The sequence below is a fragment of the Narcine bancroftii genome, chromosome 1 (genome assembly GCF_036971445.1).
Source record: "Narcine bancroftii isolate sNarBan1 chromosome 1, sNarBan1.hap1, whole genome shotgun sequence".
NCBI classification, from domain to species: domain Eukaryota; kingdom Metazoa; phylum Chordata; class Chondrichthyes; order Torpediniformes; family Narcinidae; genus Narcine; species Narcine bancroftii.
Window position 1 is genome coordinate 37,236,680 of NC_091469.1, and position 22,984 is coordinate 37,259,663.

Consider the following 22,984-nt stretch of genomic DNA (forward strand, 5'->3'; position numbering starts at 1 on the left):
GGAGGAGAGGGGAAAATGTGTTTGGTAACAGTGCTGGAAGTTCCAGAGGATAATATGTTGGATGTGGAAGCCGGTGGGATGGTAGGTAAAGACAAAGAGAATCCTGTGTTTATTATGTCTGCGGGCAGAGGGGGCCAGGGCAGATGAGAGGGAAATGGAGGAGATGCAGGTGAGGGCTGAGTTTATGGTGGTGGTGGGGAAGCCACATTTGAGGAAGAAGGCAAATGTTTTAGATGATCTGAACTGGAAGACTTAATCTTGTGAAGAGATACATGAGAGATGGAGAAATTGAAAGAAAGAAATCCCTGCAGGGGACAGGGTGTGAGGAAGTCTGGTCAAGGTAGTTGTGAGAGTTGATGGGTTTAAGAAATATGTCTGTGGAACGCTTGTCTCTCAAGATGGAGTCACAGAGACAGAGATCCAGAAATGGGAGAGTGTTGTTGGAGATGGACCAGGTGAATTTGAGATCAGTGTGGAAGTTTGCAACGAAGTGAAAGTTGATGAGCTCATCACAGGTGCATGAGGCAGCCCCAATATAGTTATCAATATAGCAGAGGAAGAGTTGTCGGGTCTTACTTGTGTAGGGTCGCAGCATGGATTACTCCACAAAACCCACAAACAGGCAGATGTAGCTGGGACCAATGCAGGTACCCATGGCTACATCTTTGATTTGAAGGAAGTGAAACAAGTTAAAGGAGAAGTTGTTTAGAGTGAGGATAAGTTCTGCCAGGCAGAGGAAGATGGCTGGTCAGGTCTCTTGTCCAAAAAGAAGTGAAGTGCTTTGAGTCCTTCAGTATGGGGGTTAGACATATAAAGGGATTGGACATAGATCATGGAAGATGAAGCAGTCCACTTCAGGGAATATGAAGATTTTGAAGAGGTAGAGGGGATGTGAGGTATTGTGTATGTAGGTGGGGAGGGATTGGATCAGGGGAGAAAAGATAGAGTCAAAGTAAGATGAACCTAGTTCAGTGGGGCAAGAGCAAGCAAAAACAATGGATCAACCCAGATGGTTGTGTTTATGTACCTTGGATAAAAGGTAGAACCAGGCAGTGCAGGAATAGGAAGCACTGAGTTTGGAGACCATGGGATGGAGGTGACCAGAGGTGTTGTGATTGGAGATTGTGTTGGAGACGGTGGCTTGATGTGTCGTGGTGGGGTCCTATGGAAGGGGTAAGTAGGAAGAGGTATCTGAGAGCTGTCAGAGAGACCAAGATCCAGAATGAGAGAGTATTGTCAGGTGTTTTGGGAAGGTAGAAGTTACAGTGTCAGACAACAACAGCACCACCCTTGTCTGTGGGCTTGATAGTGAGGTTGGGTTGTTGCGGAGAGATTAAAGGGCAGAGCATTTGGAGGAGGTGATATTTGAATAAGAGAGGGGAGTGGTTGAGTTAAGACAGTTGATGTCTCAATGGCAATTGGAAATATAGAGATCCAGAGCGGGCAGATGACCAGGAAGAAGTGTCCAAGAGAAGGAAGAAGGCTTAAAGTGGGAGAAGGGGTCTTGGGTGGGGGGTGGAGTGTCATGGTCATAGAAGTAGGCCTGGAGTTTGCATAACTCATTAAGGTGTGGACAGAGGGGGAGAAGGTAAGGCCTCTACTGAGGACCGAGCACTCCATTTCAGAGAGGGGATGGTAAAGACCAAGCAGAGTGGGAATTGGTGTGGTGGATGGTGTTGGAAGGATAGAGGGTGGTGATGGAAGGTAGTGGAGGTCAAAAAGGGGAGGTGGAGGATTGGTGAGGTTGGAGGATTGGTGAGGTTGGAGAGATGAGGTGGAGGTTAGGGAAGTCAAAGGATGGAGGTAGAGGGTTGGGTAGGTCACAGGGAAGTAGGGGTTAGGGAGGTCAGAGTGGGGAGGTGGGGGATGGAGGAGGTCAGGGAGAGGTAGGGTCAGCGAGGTCGGGCGGGGGGGGAGTAGGGTGTTGTGCCAGCCTGTTCGCTACCTTTCTTGATCTCATTAAAGTTTGCATTCCAGTTTCTCATGATCAACTATGGAAAATCACAGCAAAGTACGGCTGCCCTAAAAAGTTCAGTACAATTGTTTGTCAACTCTAAGAAAAATGAATGAGAAAGTTTTCTGATCCATTTCTGGTCATTTGTGGTACAACCAAACCTGTGCACTTTCCCCTAAACTGTTTACAATAAGGCTCTCTGCAATGTTGTCTTTTGCCTACTCTAATAAAGAAGATGGGATCAGCCTTGGATGCAAATCCACCATGCTCTTCTCAACCTGCAGAAACTCTCCACCTCTTGCTCTAGACTTATTGCAAGTCTTTAATTTTCCAGTGGTTGGAAAATAATTTCAGCAGAATATTTGGGACCTCTGTGAGAAAGGCAGTCAATGCTCTGTCTCCTAAATCAAGCATTCTTAGTGATCTGAATTGCAAGATCAAGATGTATCACCTAAGCCATTAATTCAAAGTCAAATGATGCAGTGACTGAAATAAAGGGTGGGTAAGAACAATGAGATTATTGCTATAAATTGAGCTGAATGATTCCACAGAGGCTATAAGACACAAAGTCTTTGAATATTTTTAAGGTGGTAGATAATTAAGAAACTCAAGATTACATGGGGTAGCCTTACAATTGCCTGGTTATGCCCTATTATTAAAGAGGGAGACAAGTTGAAATCAGCTATTACCATCCAGTTAGTTTACTCTCAATTATCAAAGTCATGGACAGTGCCATTGGTGGCAATTTGCTGACTTTAACTTGCAATAATGCACATGTAGAGACTGGTAATTGTTTTCCAAGTTATTCTCAAATAATAAACACAATCAATAGTGTACCGTAATTACTAATTTTACTGAAATAAGTGATAGCAGAGACTTTTTTCCCTCATAATAATACAGTACTGCTTTGCAAGCAACATCAATAGATTCTCGATATCTTGTCAGGCTTTCAAATTATCCCCTAACATAAAGAGTCTAAATTATAAAATTTGGAACTGGATTATATTCTATTGTTTATTTTCATTCCTAAACAATTGATGATTGATTTAATCCAAAGGGCTTCACACTTCCTTTCTAGTTAAATAAAGACATCAACTTTTTTATCTATCCAAATATTATTTCATTTTTGAAGTCATTATTACAAAATCTATATCATGGCACAATTCAAATAATGGAATAGCCCCAAGCTTTATCACTTGCTAATAAACCAATAACAATTAAAATTAATAAACTTCCAGTAATAAGTCGCCAACTTTATTGTCATCTGATTGTACAAGTACAACCCAATGAAAAATCATCCACCGGCCCTCAGTGCAAAACATGCAGACACACAACCAGACATAAATACACATACAAACAATACATATGCAAGACAAGCATTTCTTCTATAAAGATAAATAAATAAATGTTGTTTTGTACATATGTGAGTCTCAGATGATTAGTGTGAGCAGTTCCTTTGGTTGTTCAAAATTCTCACTGCCCTTGGGAAGAAGCCTGGTGATACTGGCACTGATACCCATGTATCTCTTTCCTGATGGGAGCAGCTAAAAGATGCTATGTGCAAGGTGGAAGGGGTCCTTAATGATTTTGCACGCCATCTTCAGACAATGATCCCAGTAGATCATGTTGGTGGTGGTGGTGGGGTGCGGAGTGAAATGGTTGGGAGGAGAGGGATGGGTGGAAGGAGAGAGATTCCAGTGATCCTCTCTGCTACTCTGATGATCCTATGGATTAACCTCTGATCCATTTCTCTACAGCAACGGCACCACACTGTGATGCAACTGGCCAGGACACTCCTACAGAAGATTGGCATAATGGTGGCCGGTAGCCTTGCCCGCTTAAAATTTCTCAGGAAGTGCAGTCACAGTTGTCCCTTCCTGACAAGTAAGGAGATGTTGAATGTTCATGATAGGTCACTAGTTAAGAGAACTCCAAGGAACTTGGTGCTCTCCACTTTTTCTACTACAGGGTTGTTAATATGTAGTAGATGGTGGTCATACCTCTTGACTGCATGATCAACTTTTTAAAAATGTTTTTAAATTTAAATTTAGACATACAGCATGACAACAGACCATTTTGGCCCATGAGTCCATGCCGCCCAATTTACATCCAATTAACCTACACCCCCAGTATGTTTTGAAAGGTGGGAGGAAACCAAAGCCTCTGGGGAAAACCCACACAGACATGGGGAGAACATACAAACTCTTTAAAGACAGCATGGGATTTGAACCCTAGTCTGGATCGCTGGCACCATAAAGGCATTGCACTAACTGCTAAGCCAACTGTGCCACCCATTCATCTTGTCCATGTTGAGACTCAGGTTGTTTCTCTCACACCATTTCATGAGATTTTCCACCTCTTCTCTGTAGTGCAACTCATCATTGTTGCTGATGAGGCCGATTACTATTGTCATCTGCAAACTGTTGGTGCTGGATCTGGCGATGCATTCGTGGGTCAGTAGCATGAACAGGAGCAGGCTGAGCACACAGCCCTGAGATACACCAGTGCTCATTATGACGGTCCTCAACATTCTGCTACCAACCCAGGCAGACTGTGCTCTTTCTGTTAGGATGTCCAGGATCCAGTTACAGAGAGGGGTATTGAATCCCAGCAAGCCCAGCCTGGCAAATGAGGTGGCATTCTCCAGGTGGGCCAGGATGGAGTGAAACAACAAGGCTACAGCATCACCTGTAGAACGGTTTCTTCGATAGGTGAATTGAAATGAGTCCAGCATCTCTGGGAGGTGTACTTTGATCCATTTCATCACCAGATGATCAAAGTCATTGAGGCTTCTTTTTGTCACCCTCTTGGGTACAGGGATGATGGTGGCTGTCTTGAACCCTATGGGAATGATGGACTGCTGCAGTGAGGTGTTGAAGATGTCTGTCAAATGGTCTTCACAGTCCTTCAGTACCCAACCAGTTGTCTGGTCCCACCACCAGTAATAGATACCTACTCTAAAAATTACTTCAGAAACAAAACTACTAGTTTTTTACCCATGTAACCAAAAGGACATTTAGGACTGTTGAGCAAAGGATCTACTCATCACTAATTCTGAGATAATTACTGTGCTGTTGAAATTTCTCATGAAATCATGCTTGGGAATGTTAATTTCCATAAATTACCACTTTTAATATTGGGAAGTAGGCCAGCAAAATCTGGTGCAAAACACAAATATGCTGGAGAAACTCAGCAGGTCACCCAGCATCCATAAGAAGCAAAATGTAACCAACATTTGAGGCCTGGACCCTTTGTCAAGACATTCCTGATGAAGGGCTCAGGCCAGAAATGTTGATTTCTTTTTACTTCCGATGGATGCTGCACGAACTGCTGAGTTTTTGCAGCACTTTAGTGAATTGCACTGGACTGTGTTAGGTCTGCTTTGTTCATGAATGAGTGAGACAAACACCAGACTGAGTCGAAATCAGGGTTCTTTGTTCTTTATTACCGGATTGTAACACTTGCGACTAACGATGTTAGCCGGAGAATGCATTCTGCCGTTATCAGCAAAATGGTGATTTTTTATACCCTTGGATACGTGCTTAGAACATCATCATATCATTACTTGTCCAATGACTAAAACTGTTGCTATCCTTTCCCTGCTAGCTTCCTGCCTCTCAATCCATCAATGTCTCTCTTATCTTGTAAGTACAAGGATGCATTTACATCTTGTTACAGCCCTGTACATTCCCATCTCATGATGTTTTACCTAACAACTGCCAGCATCTGTAGATTTCCCGTTGAGCTGCTGTGTATGTGGGTATCTTTAGAGTTGGGGGGAGCTGATGGGCATGTAAGAGAGAATAGGTTACATGGAACTAAGTAGGGAGAAATATTTATGGAATTGCACCATAAGGTGGTATGATATTGGCTGACCAGATTGCCTCCTTCTACGTTGCTATGAAATATGTAAATTTAATATAATGTTTCCATACCATCTGTCGATAGTGAGCAGTAAAGGCTCCATAATAGGCAACACATGCTGCTGCAATGAAGACATTTCCAATTATATTTGATATTTCATCTTCAAACAGAATTATGCTCTCCTGCCAACGAATCTGTTCATCTGCAAGAGCGGCTGTAAGTTTTCCAGCACGCATCAATCGAGCCTGAGTTAGAGCCATTGTTCGAGCTAAGCAGGAAGAAAGAAAACATGCCAGTCAAATGGTGGTGTAATTAGAACTGTTGAATACAATGAATTATCCCATGTATACATTTACTGAATATATGAAAATCAAAGCAACTTTCTGTGGAAAGAGAAACTGAACGTTTTTCTCCTCTTCCATAAATACTAAATCCGATACCTTTCCACAGATGTTTCCTGACTCACTGCAAGCTTTGAGAATTTTCTGTCTCTGTTTTGGAAAGTTTATTTTACATGCATGCATCAACAGTTGTATCAGTGATGCTTAACAAAAAAAACCTTCCCAATGATGCTCAATTTGGGTTTTCCTCAAACCACTCCTTCCAAACCTTTACTACCATCTTAGCTTGATCATAGACACTAAATTTCCCAGGTGAGGCGAAAGAGGCTGCCTTTCACAACGAGGCCACATTCAACATAGAAAACAAAAAAAAATGATTGGATGAATTTAGCAAGTCAGACACCATCCATGAGTAGAAATGGTCAGTCAATGTTTCAAGTCAAAATTGTTTATCAAAACTAAAATACAAGAGGTGAAATTCAAAGGAGGAAAGAAACTGGAGAAGGGACCCAATTATGATAGAGTATAGGATTGAAGATGTGGGAGGTGGAAAGACAGGTAGAGGGAGAGAACATTAGGAAAGAAAAGTTAGAGAAAAGAAAGTGAGAAAAGTTTAAGTAGTGGTGTAGGTAAAGATGAGATGGAAATTAGAATTTGGTGGAGTTAAAAGTAACCCAATTTTTTTTTAAATCAACGTTCATGCCATTATGTTTAAGGTTGTCCAGGAGGGATATATTATTCCTCAGGTTTACATTTAGCTTCGCCCTGACAATGGATGTGGCCAATGACAGATAGGTCATTGCAGGAATGGTTGAGGGGGGGTTAAAATGGTTGGCTACAGTAAGTTCAAGTTTAGACGCACAAACCATTTGTTTTTGGACACCTCATCATCAGCTTTTCAAGGTCAATTAAGCACATAAAGTTGGATGAAAATTCAATGTGTGACTGCCTCATGATATAAAGCACTATATTTTGAATGAATTATTAAACCATCCTCATCCTCTTGGAAGAAGATAACTGATTTTCTAGCATAATTTCATTTATTATAGGGTCCCCCAGGTAGGAAAAATGTGTAACAGCACTGATTTACCACAGCTTACAACCAAATAGAGAATGCACTCACTCATTTCTTTCAGCACATCCTGAAGTCAACTTTCTTTATTATTCCCTAGACACAACATTGCATTCTTCAACTTCCCAAACACCACCCAGCTAAATTCCTCTGACCTTCTCATTGGCTCAGTGCCACATGGCTGATCCTAATACTCTCACTCTACTCCTCCTACATCTGAGATCCACCACCCATATATTGATGCTTAAAGCACCGGCACATGCGTGCTATTACCCCCGTGCATCACTGATGTAATCAGCGACAGCCAGCACCACTCCCGAAGGTAAGTATGCAACCACGACGTTGGCCCTTTAGCCTAATTTGTCCATCACGACTAAGCCAGTCCCTTTTGCCTGGATGTAACTCGTTTCCCTCTAAATCTTTCCTGCCCATGCACTTGTCTAAATATCTTTTAAATATCACAATATTCTTCACCTCAATCATTTCATCTGGAAGCTCACTCCATACACCTACCATCTTCAGCATGAAGAAGATACACATTGGATCCCTCCAAAATATTTCCTACTCACATAAAATCAATACCCTTGAGATTTGAATTACCCTATCCTAGAAAAACACAATGACTATTTACCTATCTAGGCCTATCGTGATTTCATAAACTTAAGCCTATCCAGCATCTTGTTATAATTCAAGAAAAATCAGTCACAGCAACATTCTTGTGAATCCTTTCTGCACCTTTTTCAGCTTAATGATATCATTCTTATCTTCACCTGTGAAGCCAAATTTATTAGGTACATTTAAAGCAGAGGTTAATTAGTTCTTGATTGGTATGGGTGTCAAATTTTATATAGAAAAGGCATAAGGTTGAAAGAAAAATACATCCGCCATGATTTGAAGAATGGAACAGACTCAATAGATCAAACACCCTAATTCTGCTCCTAGGTCTTTGTGGTAAACCACTGCAATATGCATTTGTCTAGTCAGGCATACCCATTGGCCGGGTGTATCTGTGACGCCTCCCACGGGCACCTGTATAAAGGTGACTGTACCACAGCCCCTTCATCAGTGTAGGACAATTGAGCAGTATGGATGTGCCTTTGTTCTTTTGTGAATAAAAGCCTATTGATTTCTCAATCTCAAGTCTTTGAGTAATTATGAGTGACAAGAACTGTGGTCTTGCTAACATTTGATACAGTTGAAACATGATGTCTCTTCTGCATTCACTGCCCTGATTGATGAAGGAAAGTATGCCAAATATTTTCTTCACCACCTTCATCACCTGTGTTGCCACTTTCATGGAACTCTGTATGTGTACCCTCAAGTCTTTCTGTTCTACAACACTCTTGAGGGGCTACCATTCACCATCCAAGTTCTTTCCTGGTTTAACCTATCAAAGAGCACCACCTTGCACTTATCCATGTTAAATTTCACCTGCCATTCCCTTGCCCACTTATTCAGTTCATCTAGATCCTGTAACCTGTACTGTCCACAATACCAACAATTTTTGTGTAATTTGCAAACTTACTAACCATGTTACAAATCATTGTTTTAGATAATAAACAACCGTAGACATAGCACATTACTGATCATAGGCATCCAATCTGAGCAACAACCCTCCATTACCTCCCTCTTTTTCCTACTATCAAGCCACTTCTGTATTCAATTGGCCAGCTATTACTGATTCCACTGCTATCTGACCTTCTGGACAAGCCCAATATTCGGATGTTGTTAAGTGCAAGAGAATACAAAAGAATTGCCTAACAATTATTTCCCCCAATGAATTTCACCAGTCCAAATTTCTACCCTGGTTACGTCAGATATGGGATCTTTGTGTGACTGTTGGCTGCTATGTTTAATTGTGATGGTATACTTCAGAACTACTTTATTTGGTTGAGGTTTTTTTTACAGGTTTAGAGGATATAAAAATACTTTACAAAGGTTAGGTTCTTTATTTCACATGGTTGAGAATGTTCCTCAATGTCAGACCACCTTCAGTTTTGTTCTGTTCATCTTCAGCCCTGGATTCTCTAGTTGTGTGATACATCATTGCCACTTGCAGACCTGTTCAAATGCCCAGCTCCAACTAGTTCACCCAATAAGAGAATTGAGCTGAATGTTCCCAATCTGTGCTCTTTCCTGATTCTCCCGTGAACTCTCCTTTCTTAATTTTGCTCAATGCCTCACTTGAATCCCATTTGAGTATTCCAAATCTACGCTGCTACATCTAAACCCTCCTAAAGTTACTCCTTCCCATCTACTGAGATTAACACTCTAACTGCTGCAAGTCAGTCAATCTAACACAAACCTTAAAGCCTCTAAAATCCCAAGGTTCTCCAAAATTCTTCCAGCCACTTCTATGTGTTCCAACTTAATCTTAAGCTCTGTTATCTGTCATGCTGGAAGCAGCAGCATTATAGGTCTATTTATTGCTTTCTCCATACAGAATTTCATGTATGTTACATTCTTAATGTAGTATTACGTGACAATGTAAACCTTACCTTTACCTTTACCATCTTTTCATTCTTCCAGCTAAAAATCCTATTATGCATTCTACTTCTTGGCATTAGACTTTGATACACTCCCCACAGCTCCAGTTTCATTCTCAAGACCAATCATGAAAACTTTCTCCCAGCGTGTTGCACATCATAATGTTATTTTCAAGTTTTGTCTCCTTTTACACGCCTTGTCATATTTCCCTTCCAAGCCTAGGGATTCACCTCTCTTGACCTGGCAAACACACTTGCAATCATTGACTTCTCTCTGCCCAGCAATTTGTCTTTATTCACAAGTATTTTGAACTTCTCTGAGCAAAATTATTCCCGGGGGCCATAATAATGATAAGAAACTAGCAACTTACAATTATCCTGAGATAAACAACCAACCTCCATTTTAATAGTTAAGGTAGTTTTTATCCAATGTACAGAAGGTGCAAGAAGAAAACTGCATTCACATTAAACCTTTCATTCCCTCAGGAAACTTCAAAATTGTCAGTATTCAGTGAGTTATTTTTGGAGGTTGGTTACTATAATTGTTATTTTAGTTAAAACCAAAAGATTATAAGATTAAAAAAATCATATTCAAACTGGGTTCTCCATTACACTTTGCAGCTTCTGAAAAAATGCCCATATCGTGCCCTTCACTTGATAAAGTTAAGGGCAGCTGGAAGATGGTGAAATTGTAATTGTGAATGGAGTCCAGGAGAGAATGATTCAAACCATCATTAATTACCTTATCTTAATCTGTTTTATTTGATAACAATGCAAAATTTAACCTTCAAAAGTCAAAGCTTGTTTTCATTTTCACATACTTGAGAGCATTACTTTGACTCCATTTTCTTTATCTTATGCCTTTTATAAATTTCATTTTTAATCCAATGCTCTCCCATGTGACACCAGGGCAAGCTTTAGTAAGATCAGTGAGCTGCCTGAAAATTGCCTAGCATACGTATGCTTACAGCATACTATAAAATTAAATTGCCAGCTGCAATAAAATGAAAATAAATGGGCTGGTAAATATATCAATGCCATTGAACTAAATCTTTATTTTATTAATCTTGTATTAAAAATAAAATTGAACAGCATTGTGGAACATTTCTAAAAATATCTCACCTAGTTCCTCCTTTTCTCCAATAGTATTGCTATATTGTTCTTGAAGATCTTCCAGCTGTTGGTCAAGTTGTCGTAGCTTGTCTTGCTTATCTTTAAGGGTTACCAGTGTGGCATCAAGTTCAGCCTATTAATTAAAATGTGTTGTACATCTGATTAATAATTCATGTGAAAGTATTTTCCCTTTAAAAAAGTAGACGAAGATATTTGTGAATTTTTAAATTTTATTTATAGATGCCACAAAATCAATTACATTCACAATTAACCATACATGGCTTTTACAAGTTTAAAAAGGAAAATAGAAAGAAAAAAGTGAAAAGAAGCCTGATATTTGTTGAAATTTACATCTTTTATGGGCCTACAATTCTTTTTAAAAATCTTATATTTTGCTGAAATTTGTTCTTGCAGCAGTATGGCATTCATCAATACACTCAAACCAATCACATCTGAAATTTGAATCAGATTTTAATCTCCATTTTCCAACCAACAGATTATTCATCCATTCATCTGACAGCAGTAGAGGGGGCATCATTATGAAACATTGAGGGAGCTACACATCCCAAACTGGTGTATTGTTGCAGTTCACCAATTTTGGCTGATCCAAAATCAGGCAGCCTAGAATATTATTTAGCATTGGTCACGAAACGTGGGCAATGCCTCATAGCTATACTTGATTATTATTTGTGATTAATTTGAACACTCAAAGATTCACCATGTAGTTAAACAATTACTTAAATCTTTTATAATTTCAACACTTCCAAAACTTATTGCATGTATTTTGATGTTATCCACTCTCAATGAACCTTGCTAGCTTTGATATGGTGAACTCTTCTCTGTCTTTGATTCACTGATAATCCCATGAGGCATCCTTTTATACATTTTTTTGCACATCTCTTGAACACAGGCTGCTTCCTTACCACTAATCAACTCCTTTCCATACATGTACAGGAGCTTGTCTCTTTAATTTATTCAAATTCCTGCTGGCACCATTCCATGATTGCCTTCACAATTTAACCACCAGTTGTGTGATTATTAGGATGTCTACTGCATCTCTGCATGGGATGTCTATTTGTAGGACAACATCATTATCTGTTCTGTGTTCAGGGTCAGCAAACAAAAATGTGTCGGCGTAAATCTCTCACAGCGAAATGTTAACCAGGTGTCGATCAAGTGATCATTCCTTACCATTTTTCCTTTATTCTTCTCCCATTACACCCTCCAGCAAAAGGAAAATTCCTGGATTGTGGATAGGTCACAGTTAGGGAACATGTAATTGTAGTGATGCATAGTCCACATCGGTGGCATTATCATTGCTTTGGAATTTAATCATGTCCTCATTAAAAAAAAATAACTTTTGCCTTTATTAGATGTCTTCTTTTCATTTGAGGGGTTTAACTGAGCAAAGGTTTCATCTGACAAGTACACCACAGGAGATTTAGGAGGTTCCCACTTGCTTTAGGAAGGGCACAGTTGCTGCCCAACCTGATGAGATGGCAGTAGGACGGACCAGTCAGAAGACATAACTGAATGGAACTCAGCTATGGGTTCAATGATGGATGAAATTAAAATCTGTCCTATTACCTTCATTTGTAAATTGTATATTATTATAACTTGATTTCAAATTCTAACTTACCTGAGCTTTTGCAAGTTTTATCCGTTTTGGCTCAACCTCCTTCGAAACTCTGGAATACAGATCCATGGCTCTCACCCACATGCACATGGACTTACAAGCTTTAGACACTTTCTCTACTTTTTCAGGTACAAAATCTGGATTTTGAAGGTATTTCTGAAGTCGTTGCAGAATCTGAGGTTTAATGTTGTCTTTGTCATATTCCATGAGTTTCTTCAAGAAATTTGAATCACCAAGAACTTGTTTAGCTGAAGCCCAATCAGTTCTATAACATAAAAAATAAATTAATTAAAATATCTTCAAAAATGAATGCACAGCCTCAAGAACAAATTTATGATGGTTAATGAAAAGAAGCCAATCAATGAAAGGTAAATGATTTCAAAATATCATCATAATTGCAAAATAATTGATCGATCTGATGCTCCAACACAAATTGTTGCTTATATCTCAGTCAGATAAAGAAGTGGCAATTGAAAAAATAAATTGCAGAAGGTGCATACAGACTTAGAAAATCAATTGTATTAGAAAATGTGAAACACCTACCAATTTAGCCTGATTCAACTTGCTCTTGAAATTTGTGTGTTCATCTCATTAATATGAACAGCATGTCTAGCCATTGGATCGGAACTCAGATTCCAGAAAAAGGAAGAGAACGTGTGTGCCTTTTTGTTAATAGTATAATGGATTATAAATATTTGGGATTTTGGTAAGATTAGTGGATTACATACATACACACATTTTAAAACAGATCTTATTTGAAACACTGAAGAATTCATATTCAATAACATTGCAGGATATCTGGAGAATGTGATGCACATTTCACAAGTAGGTGTTCATTGAACTGATGTCATAAAATGAATGGACTGGAGACACTCTGGCTGTTGGAAGCTCTTTTCAAGGGTTTTGACAGAGTGAACGGAAAGGTCACTCCTGGGTTTTGTTTACCTATGACAAATCTTGACCAAGGAGAAGAACTCCTGTTGTTTGCTGGCAAAGGTGGGGGGTTTTGCAAGTAAGAGAGTCACATGGGCTTTCTGGTAGTCTCAGTTGAAAAGAGAGGGAGAGAAAACAAGCCCTTTCAGCTAGTGTGTATGACACTGAAAAGAGACTGAACAGTCACGGCTGAACCAAGCCAGGAAAAGCTGGTTGGAAACAGAAAGTTCCAGAGCAGTTCCAGACAGAAGTGCTATCTGTCTGATGTTTCTCTTGGAATAAGAGAAACAGAACGGAACTCTGTGATGGTAGCCTGAAGAAAGAGGTTACCATCTGGAAAACCCTGATGGGGCAAGTTTCATCAGCGAGACCTTGAGGTGACTAATGATGGTACCTTTGTTGTGGAAACCTGGAACAACAAATCTCTCACTGCCAACCCTACAAGAACCTTCCTGAGCGGTAAACATTTACCTTTGGAGCACCAAAGCCTGGTGAACTTTATACATGTTAAATTCTGTGCACAGTATAAGAATTGCCTGCATCCAGATAACTTGGAAGAAGAAGTGAGATTGGACTGTGAACCAAAGAACTTTTCTTAAATTTACACACACATTACATACACATGTGCTTAGAATTCTTTGGCTTGGCTTCACGGACGAAGATTTATGGAGGAGTAAATTCCACGTCAGCTGCAGGCTCGGTTGTGGCTGACAAGTCCGATGCGGGACAGGCAGACACGGTTTCAGCGGTTGCAAGAGAAAATTGGTTGGTTGGGGTTGGGTGTTGGGTTTTTCCTCCTTTGTCTTTTGACTGTGAGGTGGGCTCTGCGGTCTTCTTCAAAGGAGGTTGCTGCCCGCTGAACTGTGAGGCGCCAAGATGCACGGTTTGAGGTGATATCAGCCCACTGGCGGTGGTCAATGTGGCAGGCACCAAGAGCTTCCTTTAGGCAGTCCTTGTACCTCTTTTTTGGTGCACCTCTGTCTTGGTGGCCAGTGGAGAGCTCGCCATATAACACGATCTTGGGAAGGCGATGGTCCTCCATTCTGGAGACGTGACCTACCCAGCTCAGTTGGATCTTCAGCAGCGTGGATTCGATGCTGTCGGCCTCTGCCATCTCGAGTACTTCGATGTTAGGGATGAAGTCGCTCCAATGAATGTTGAGGATGGAGCAGAGACAACGCTGGTGGAAGTGTTCTAGGAGCCGTAGGTGATGCCGGTAAAGGACCCATGATTCGGAGCCGAACAGGAGTGTGGGTATGACAACGGCTCTGTATACGCTAATCTTTATGAGGTTTTTCAGTTGGTTGTTTTTCCAGACTCTTTTGTGTAGTCTTCCAAAGGCGCTATTTGCCTTGGCGAGTCTGTTGTCTATCTCGTTGTCGATCCTTGCATCCGATGCAATGGTGTAGCCGAGATAGGTAAACTGGTTGATCGTTTTGAGTTTTGTGTGTCCGATTTAGATGTGGGGGGGCTGGTAGTCATGGTGGGGAGCTGGCTGATGGAGGACCTCAGTTTTTTCAGGCTGACTTCCAGGCCAAACTTTTTGGCAGTTTCCGCAAAACAGGACGTCAAGCGCTGAAGAGCTGGCTCTGAATGGGCAACTAAAGCGGCATCATCTGCAAAGAGTAGTTCACGGACAAGTTGTTCTTGTGTCTTGGTGTGAGCTTGCAGGCGCCTCAGATTGAAGAGACTGCCATCCGTGCGGTACCGGATGTAAACAGCGTCTTCATTGTTGAGATCTTTCATGGCTTGTTTCAGCATCATGCTGAAGATTGAAAAGAGGGTTGGTGCGAGAACGCAGCCTAACTTCACACCATTGTTAATGGAGAAGGGTTCAGAGAGCTGATTGCTGTATCTGACCTGACCTTGTTGGTTTTCGTGCAGTTGGATACCATGTTGAGGAACTTTGGGGGACATCCGAGGCGCTCTAGTATTTGCCAAAGCCCTTTCCTACTCACAGTGTCGAAGGCTTTGGTGAGGTCAACAAAGGTGATGTAGAGTGCTTTGTTTTGTTTTCTGCACTTTTCTTGGAGCTGTCTGAGGGCAAAGACCATGTCAGTAGTTCCTCTGTTTGCGCGAAAGCCGCACTGTGATTCTGGAAGAACATTTTCGGCGACATTAGGTATTATTCTATTTAGGAGAATCCTAGCAAAGATTTTGCTTGCAATGGAGAGCAGCGTGATTCCCCTGTAGTTTGAGCAGTCTGATTTCTCGCCTTTGTTTTTGTACAGGGTGATGATGATGGCATCACGAAGGTCCTGAGGCAGCTTTCCTTGGTCCCAGCAGAGCTTGAAAAACTCATGCAGTTTGGCATGTAGAGTTTTTCAGACGAAATGAGAGGAAACTTCCAGCCAAACCTCAAAGCAAAGCTCGAGGATGCAATCCGCCTCACGGACACGTGATCAGCTGAAGACTGCCATACTGCAATCCACTGAAGAGGTACTGGGCTTCTCCTCCAGGAAAAACAAGGACTGGTTCCACGAAAACAACCAGGAAATCCAGGAGTTGCTGGCAAAGAAGCGAGCTGCCCATCACACTCACATTGCAAAGCTGTCCTGGCCAAAGAAGAAATGAGCCTTCCGTCGCGCATGCAGCCATCTTCAGCGCAAACTCCGGGAGATCCAAAATGAGTGGTGGACTAGCCTCACCAAACGAACCTAGCTCAGCGCAGACATTGGCGACTTCAGGGGTTTTTACGAGGCCCTAAAGGCTGTATACGGCCCCTCACCCCTAGTCCAAAGCCCGCTGTGCAGCTCAGACGCAAAGTCCTCCTCAGCGACAAGATCTCCATCCTCAACCGATGGTCAGAACACTTCCAATCTCTTTTTAGTGCCAACTGCTCAGTCCAAGAATCCGCCCTGCTCAAGCTCCCTCAACATCCCTTAAGGCTAGAGATGGATGAGGTCCTCACCTGGGAAGAGACATATAAGGCAATTGAACAACTGAAAAGTGGCAAAGCAGCAGGTATGGATGGAATCCCCCCAGAGGTCTGGAAGGCTGGCGGCAAAACTCTGCAGCTTAGAATTAGAAGGGGGTTAATTAGGGTTAGTTAAGAATAGAGATAAGTTAAAATTTGATTCTGTTTTCATGTTTAAAGTTGATTAAAAATAACTTGCGTTTTAAAAACTACTTGTCTTGGTGAATGTCTATTGCTGCTGGGTTTTTGGGTCCTTTGGGCTCATAACAATAGTGGGTGGTGCTCGGACATTAGGGTTATGTCGACCTCTTGCTCTACTGTCTTCGAGCAAATTTCGATTAAATACAGACCCTTCTATCTACCCCGAGAATTTGCATCTGTGATTCTCACCGGAGTTTACATCCCTCCCAATGCTGATTACAAGCAGGCACTCATGGAGGCTGAATCATGTGGTCAGTAAACAAGAAACAACCTAGCCCGATGCACTACAAATCTTTGTCAGTGACTTTAACCAGGCCTTTGTCAAGAAAACCCTGCCTAACTAACACCAGCATGTGACCTGCACACTTTGATCACTGCTACACCAAGATAAAGAAGGCCTACCGTTCTTTCCTGAGACTGCACTTTGGCAAGTCTAATCACCTAGCTGTGCTCCTTCTACCTTCATACAGACAGAGCCAAAAAAGAAAGGCTTCAGAGGTCAGGACAGCAAGAAAGTTGTTGCAGGAGGTTAAAGAACAGTTACAGGACTTTCTTGAGTCAGAGGATTGGGTGATGTTCAGGAACTCTGCTGAGAACCTGAACAATTACACCGTGCCTGTCACACAATTATCAAAATAGCTGTGGATGAATGTGTCCCCACCAAATCATTCTGGGTTTTCCCCAACCAGAAACCCGGGATGAACAATGAAATCTGGAACCTGCTGAGAGCCATATCGCAGGCATTTAAGACTGGAGATTCAGATCAATACAGCAGGAGCAGGTAAGACCTGCAGAAGCTTATCTCCCAGGCAAAGTGGAGACTCTGGATGAAAATGGAAACAAAAAGGGACACCCAACAGTTATGGCAGGGCCTGAACATCATAACCTGTTACAAACCCAAATCCAGTTAGTAGATGATGGCAAAGCTTCTCTCCCAGAAAAACTCAGCATCTTCTACATCTGATTTGATGACAGTAACAGCAAAGAACCATGCCTCTGCATTCTCACGTCCCCTGATGAACCCATGCGTGCTGCCTTCAGGAAAGTGAATCCAAGGAAAGCATCCGGCCTGGGTGGAGTTCCTGGCCAATTACTAAAGATCTGTGCTGATCATCTTAGAGGTATTCACAGATATCTTCAATATCTCACTCCAGCAGGGCGTGGTACACACCTGTTTCAAACAGGCATCAAATCATACCAGTGCCCAAAAAGAGAGTAGTAAACTGCATTAATGACTATCGACTAGCAGCACTTCCATCAACAGTGATGAAGTGCTTTGAAAGGCTGGTAATGAAGTATACCAGCTCCTGTCTGAGTGCTGACATAGATCCATTCCAGTTCACCTACCATGCAACAGGTCTATGGCAGATGCCGTGTCACTGGCTCTACACAGAAACATACGGACAGTAAATTTGCATACATCAGTGTGTTGAAACAACCACTACACTGGCCACACTCCTCTCAGCCTACTGCAGGGAGGAATCCACTGTACCTGCAAGTAGGCAACCCAGGAGGCTGACCCCACCTGCTGGCTGTGAATCACCAAACCATATAAAGACTCAAGCAGGCCCCTTTCGGAGAACCAGACACGTGGAGCCAGCAAAGATAGTAAGACTGGTGCATACAAGTTTAAGCTAATTAAAGCCTGCTGTACAGTCTGTGGTCTTTGTGTCAGAATTATTCACACAGCAGCGCTCACAGGATGCTCTTTATCAACTACAGTTTGGCATTTAACACCATCATCCCCTCAAAAATGATCAGCAACTCCAAGACCTGGGAGTTAACACCCTACTGGGTAATTGGATCATGGATTTCCTCACCTCCAGACCACAATCAGTGAAGATTGGTAAGAACTTCTCTTCCACAATCTCCATCAGTACTGGAGCACCACATGGCTGTGTTTTTAGCCCCCTACTCTACTCACTTTACATCTATGACTGTGTAGCTCAGTAGGACAAAAACATCATTTACAAGTTTGCCGACGATACCATGGTAGGTGGTTGTTTCAAGGATGGGAATGAGTCAGCACACAGGATGGAGATTGAAAACTTGGTTGAATGGTGCACCAACAATAACCTTACTTTCAATGTCACCAAAACTAAGGAGCTGATTTTTGACTTCAGGAAAGGAAAGCCATATGTGTACATTCCAATGATCATTGGGGGATCAGAGGTGGAGAGGGTAAGCACATTTAGGTTCTTTGGAGTCATTATCCCAGAGGATCTTTCCTGGACTCAACACACCAATGGCATCATAAAGAAAGATGACAGTGCTTCTACTTCCTCAGACATTTATTGAGGTTTGGTATGACATCAGAAACCCTGACAAATTTCTATTGATGTGTTTTGGAAAATGTGCTGACTGGTTGGGAACACCAACACCCCAAGTGTAAAGCCCTCCAGGACACAGTCCAGGACATTACAGACAAAACCCTCCCCACTATTGAGTACATCTACAGGGAACATTGCTGTTGGAAAGCAGCAGCAATTATCAAATTCCCACACCACCCAGCACATGCTCTGGTCTCACTGCTGCTGAGATATTGAAGATATCTGTGAATACTTCTAAGTTGATCAGCACAGATCTTCAGGAAAGGGGTATAGGTGCCATAAGACTCACACCAAGAACTGCCTCTACCTCTCTACCATCAGATTCCTCATCCACAAACTCAATCAAGGACTAATTTAATTTAAGGACTCTTACTTGTACACTTTATTGATTTTCTTAACTCTGCTTGTATTGTCGGTTTGTTTGTGTGTGTGTGCTGTTGAAGAACTGCGACTCTGCCTTCAGAGTAGGCGACAAGGCAGTCTTGGCAAATGCAAGAGCCAAGCTGTCCAAAGCCATCAGGAAGGCATTGACGGTTCATGCCTGGAGTATTCAGAGTCACTTCTGGAACAGCGGCGACACACGGCGCATGTGGGAGGGCATCTGTGCCATTACCAAACACAAAGCCCCACCAGCTGCCTGTGCCAGGGATGCTTCCCTCCCGGATGCTTTGAATGATTTCTATGCACATTTCAAGGTGAAAAATGATGTAGAGGTGAGGAAGTCCACACCTCCCCCATACAAACAGGCACTGCATCTCATGGAGGCTGAAGTGAGAAGGAAGCTGCTCAAGGCCAACCCTCGTAAGGCTGCGGAACCAGATAACATCACTGGCAGGGTGCTCAGAGAATGTGCAGACCAACTAGCTCTCAGACATCTTCAACATGTCCCTGAGCTGCGGCATTTTACCATTGTGCTTCAAAGTGGCCTCTATCATCCCTGTGCAGAAGAAGCCCTCAGTGTCCTGTCTCAACAACTATCATCCTGTCACACTAATATCACCGTCATGAAGTGCTTCGAAAGGTTAGTCATGGAGAACATCAAGACACAGCTGCCTCCCTCATTGAACCCCCTGCAGTTTGCATACCCTCTCAACCGAACTACAGACACCTCGCTCCACCTAACTCACACTCACCTGGAAAATAAAAACTCGTATATTTGAATGTTGTTCATAGACTTCAGCTCAGCATTCAACCCAATTATACTGCAGCATCTGATTAGGAAGTTGAACCTGTTGGGCCTATAAACCTTCATCTATAACTAGATCCTCGACTTCCTGACTGGAAGACCTCAGACAGTCCGATCAGAAAAAACATGTCCAACACCATCACAGTGAGCAACTTTCAGAGAGGAGGTGCAAATAATAACAGACTGGTGCAGAGACAACAACCTACACCTGAACGTCAACAAAATAAAGGAGATGGTGGTTGACTTCAGGAGAGCCTGGGTAATCACTCTCTGCTGACCATCAATGGCTCCACTGTCAAGGTAGTCAAGAGCACCAAATTCCTTGGTGTGCACCTGGCGAAGAATCTCTCCTGGATCCCCAACACCAGATCCATTGCCAAGAAGGCCCAGTGCCTTTACTTCCTGCAGAGGTTGAGGGAAGTCCAGCTTCCATGCTCCACCCTCACTACATTCTTTAGAGGATGCATTGAGAGCATCCTATGTAACTGCCTCACTGTCTGGTTCAGGAACTGCACCATCCCAGAATGCAAGTCCCTGCAGCGGATATAAACTGCTGAGGGGATCATTGGGATCTCTCTCCCTGCCATGATGAACATTTAAAATGGGCATTGTTTGTGGAAAGCTATAAACATTGTGAAGGACTCCACCCCCTCCCACCCCCCACCCCCCACAATCTATTCTCCCTCCTGCCATCCGGGAAGAGGTACCAAAGCATTCGGGCCCTCACAACCAGATTACAAAACAGTTTTCTTCTCCCAAGCTGTGAGGCTTCTGAACTCTTGGGACACAGGGTTTATAGAGGGATTCTTTCTGACTTTTTACCCCCTCCATAAATCTTCGTCCGCGAAGCCAAGCCAAAGATTTCTTACTAAATACCAAGCCATGCCACAGGGTAGATGATATTCAACTATATTGTGTGGGTCTGGAGATAAATGTACACTATTCTTTTCTTTGGCTTAGCTTCGCGGACGAAGATTTATGGAGGGGGTAAAAGTCCACATCAGCTGCAGGCTCGTTTGTGGCTGACAAGTCCGATGCGGGACAGGCAGACACGGTTGCAGCGGCTGCAGGGGAAAATTGGTTGGTTGGGGTTGGGTGTTGGGTTTTTCCTCCTTTGCCTTTTGTCAGTGAGCTGGGCTCTGCGGTCTTCTTCAAAGGAGGTTGCTGCCCGCCAAACTGTGAGGCGCCAAGATGCACGGTTTGAGGCGATATCAGCCCACTGGCGGTGGTCAATGTGGCAGGCACCAAGAGATTTCTTTAGGCAGTCCTTGTACCTTTTCTTTGGTGCACCTCTGTCACGGTGGCCAGTGGAGAGCTCGCCATATAACACGATCTTGGGAAGGCGATGGTCCTCCATTCTGGAGACGTAACCCACCCAGCACAGCTGGATCTTCAGCAGCGTGGACTCGATGCTGTCAACCTCTGCCATCTCGAGTACTTCGACGTTAGGGATGAAAGCGCTCCAATGGATGTTGAGGATGGAGTGGAGACATCGCTGGTGGAAGCGTTCTAGGAGCCGTAGGTGATGCCGGTAGAGGACCCATGATTCGGAGCCGAACAGGAGTGTGGGTATGACAACGGCTCTGTATACGCTTATCTTTGTGAGGTTTTTCAGTTGGTTGTTTTTCCAGACTCTTTTGTGTAGTCTTCCAAAGGCGCTATTTGCCTTGGCGAGTCTGTTGTCTATCTCATTGTCGATCCTTGCATCTGATGAAATGGTGCAGCCGAGATAGGTAAACTGGTTGACCGTTTTGAGTTTTGTGTGCCCGATGGAGATGTGGGGGGGGCTGGTAGTCATGGTGGGGAGCTGGCTGATGGAGAAAACTGAAATGTACACTATACTGAGCAAGGAAAGCATCAGTTTTCTTCTTTAAAGGTACATAACAAACAAGATAGATCTTAATAACAATCCAACAACCTCAAGATGACTTTTACTAAAAGCAGATTTTAAATAATTAGTTCCAAATTATTTAATACATTTTCCAGCTCTCATGATGGGATTTAAATTCATGTCAGTGGGTTGCAAGTTTTAGTCTTTGGACCACTAGACCTGTAATGTAACCTTTGTGCTTCATTACATCTGAACAAAAAAGGCAGTGATCAAATCAGTATGACAAATAATCAGCACAGCATTAAAATATCATAAAAGCATGGAATATTGCAGCACAGAAAACAGACCCTTCGGTCCTTCAAGTCAGTTCAGATTTTTGTTTTGACTTATAAAACTACAAATCATAATTATGAAGATGAAAATGAGCAGATGGGGCTTCCATCACACCAATTTATTTTGGTTTTTATGGTTAAATTTATCTTAGGTAATGTTGATTTATTTCTATTGCCCAATAAGAGTTCCATTTCACAGCCAACTATAAGATCTTCCATATAACCATATAACCATTTACAGAGCGGAAACAGGCCACGTCGGCCTTTCAAGTCCGCACCGGTTCACTTCAGAAGAGATTATTCAGAAAGATAGATTGGAAAGATAGATACTGTACATTAATTACATCTACTCACTTTGCATTAAGTAGTATGCAAATTGCTTCCATTACAGTCATGACAAGGTCTGGAGGCTTAGTGAAAACTCTAACTTCAGATATATCTGCTTTGTCTAAGGAGTCAAGGGCTTTGTTTGCTGCATCCAAAGCAGGCATAGCTTCATCAAGATCTCGTTGTGCATCATCAGCTATAGCTTGGGTGTCTGCAGCTTTTATCTTGGCAATTGCTTCATCCTCCTGTACAACTCTGCGAATCTAGCACACCCAGCAGAAAAAGAAATCAGTCTATAAAACTCCCTTCAATATTTGATTTAATTATTGTTAAAACATTTGACAGAGCAGCTACTGTGATTGTAAAAAGATCTGAGAAACTATCACATAAATCCACAATCCACAAATAAATATTGTAAAATATTTAATTAACAAATTTTAACAGCCAAAATTCAATATAAA

The 22,984-nt window shown here is 42.2% G+C and overlaps 1 protein-coding gene across 10 annotated transcripts in view; it reads right to left on the reverse strand.

Annotated features, from left to right (window-relative positions):
- The window catches only part of dnah6 (dynein, axonemal, heavy chain 6), a 362,044-nt gene that overhangs the window by 102,275 nt on the left and 236,785 nt on the right, over nt 1-22,984 (reverse strand). For all 10 annotated transcript variants that reach the window (XM_069923917.1, XM_069923897.1, XM_069923911.1 and 7 more), the window contains 4 exons: nt 22,551-22,786; nt 12,470-12,731; nt 10,840-10,963; nt 5,890-6,086 (listed from right to left, as the gene is read on the reverse strand). In XM_069923917.1, coding sequence (XP_069780018.1) covers nt 5,890-6,086; nt 10,840-10,963; nt 12,470-12,731; nt 22,551-22,786 — 819 coding nt within the window. The remainder of the gene's footprint in view (nt 1-5,889; nt 6,087-10,839; nt 10,964-12,469; nt 12,732-22,550; nt 22,787-22,984) is intronic.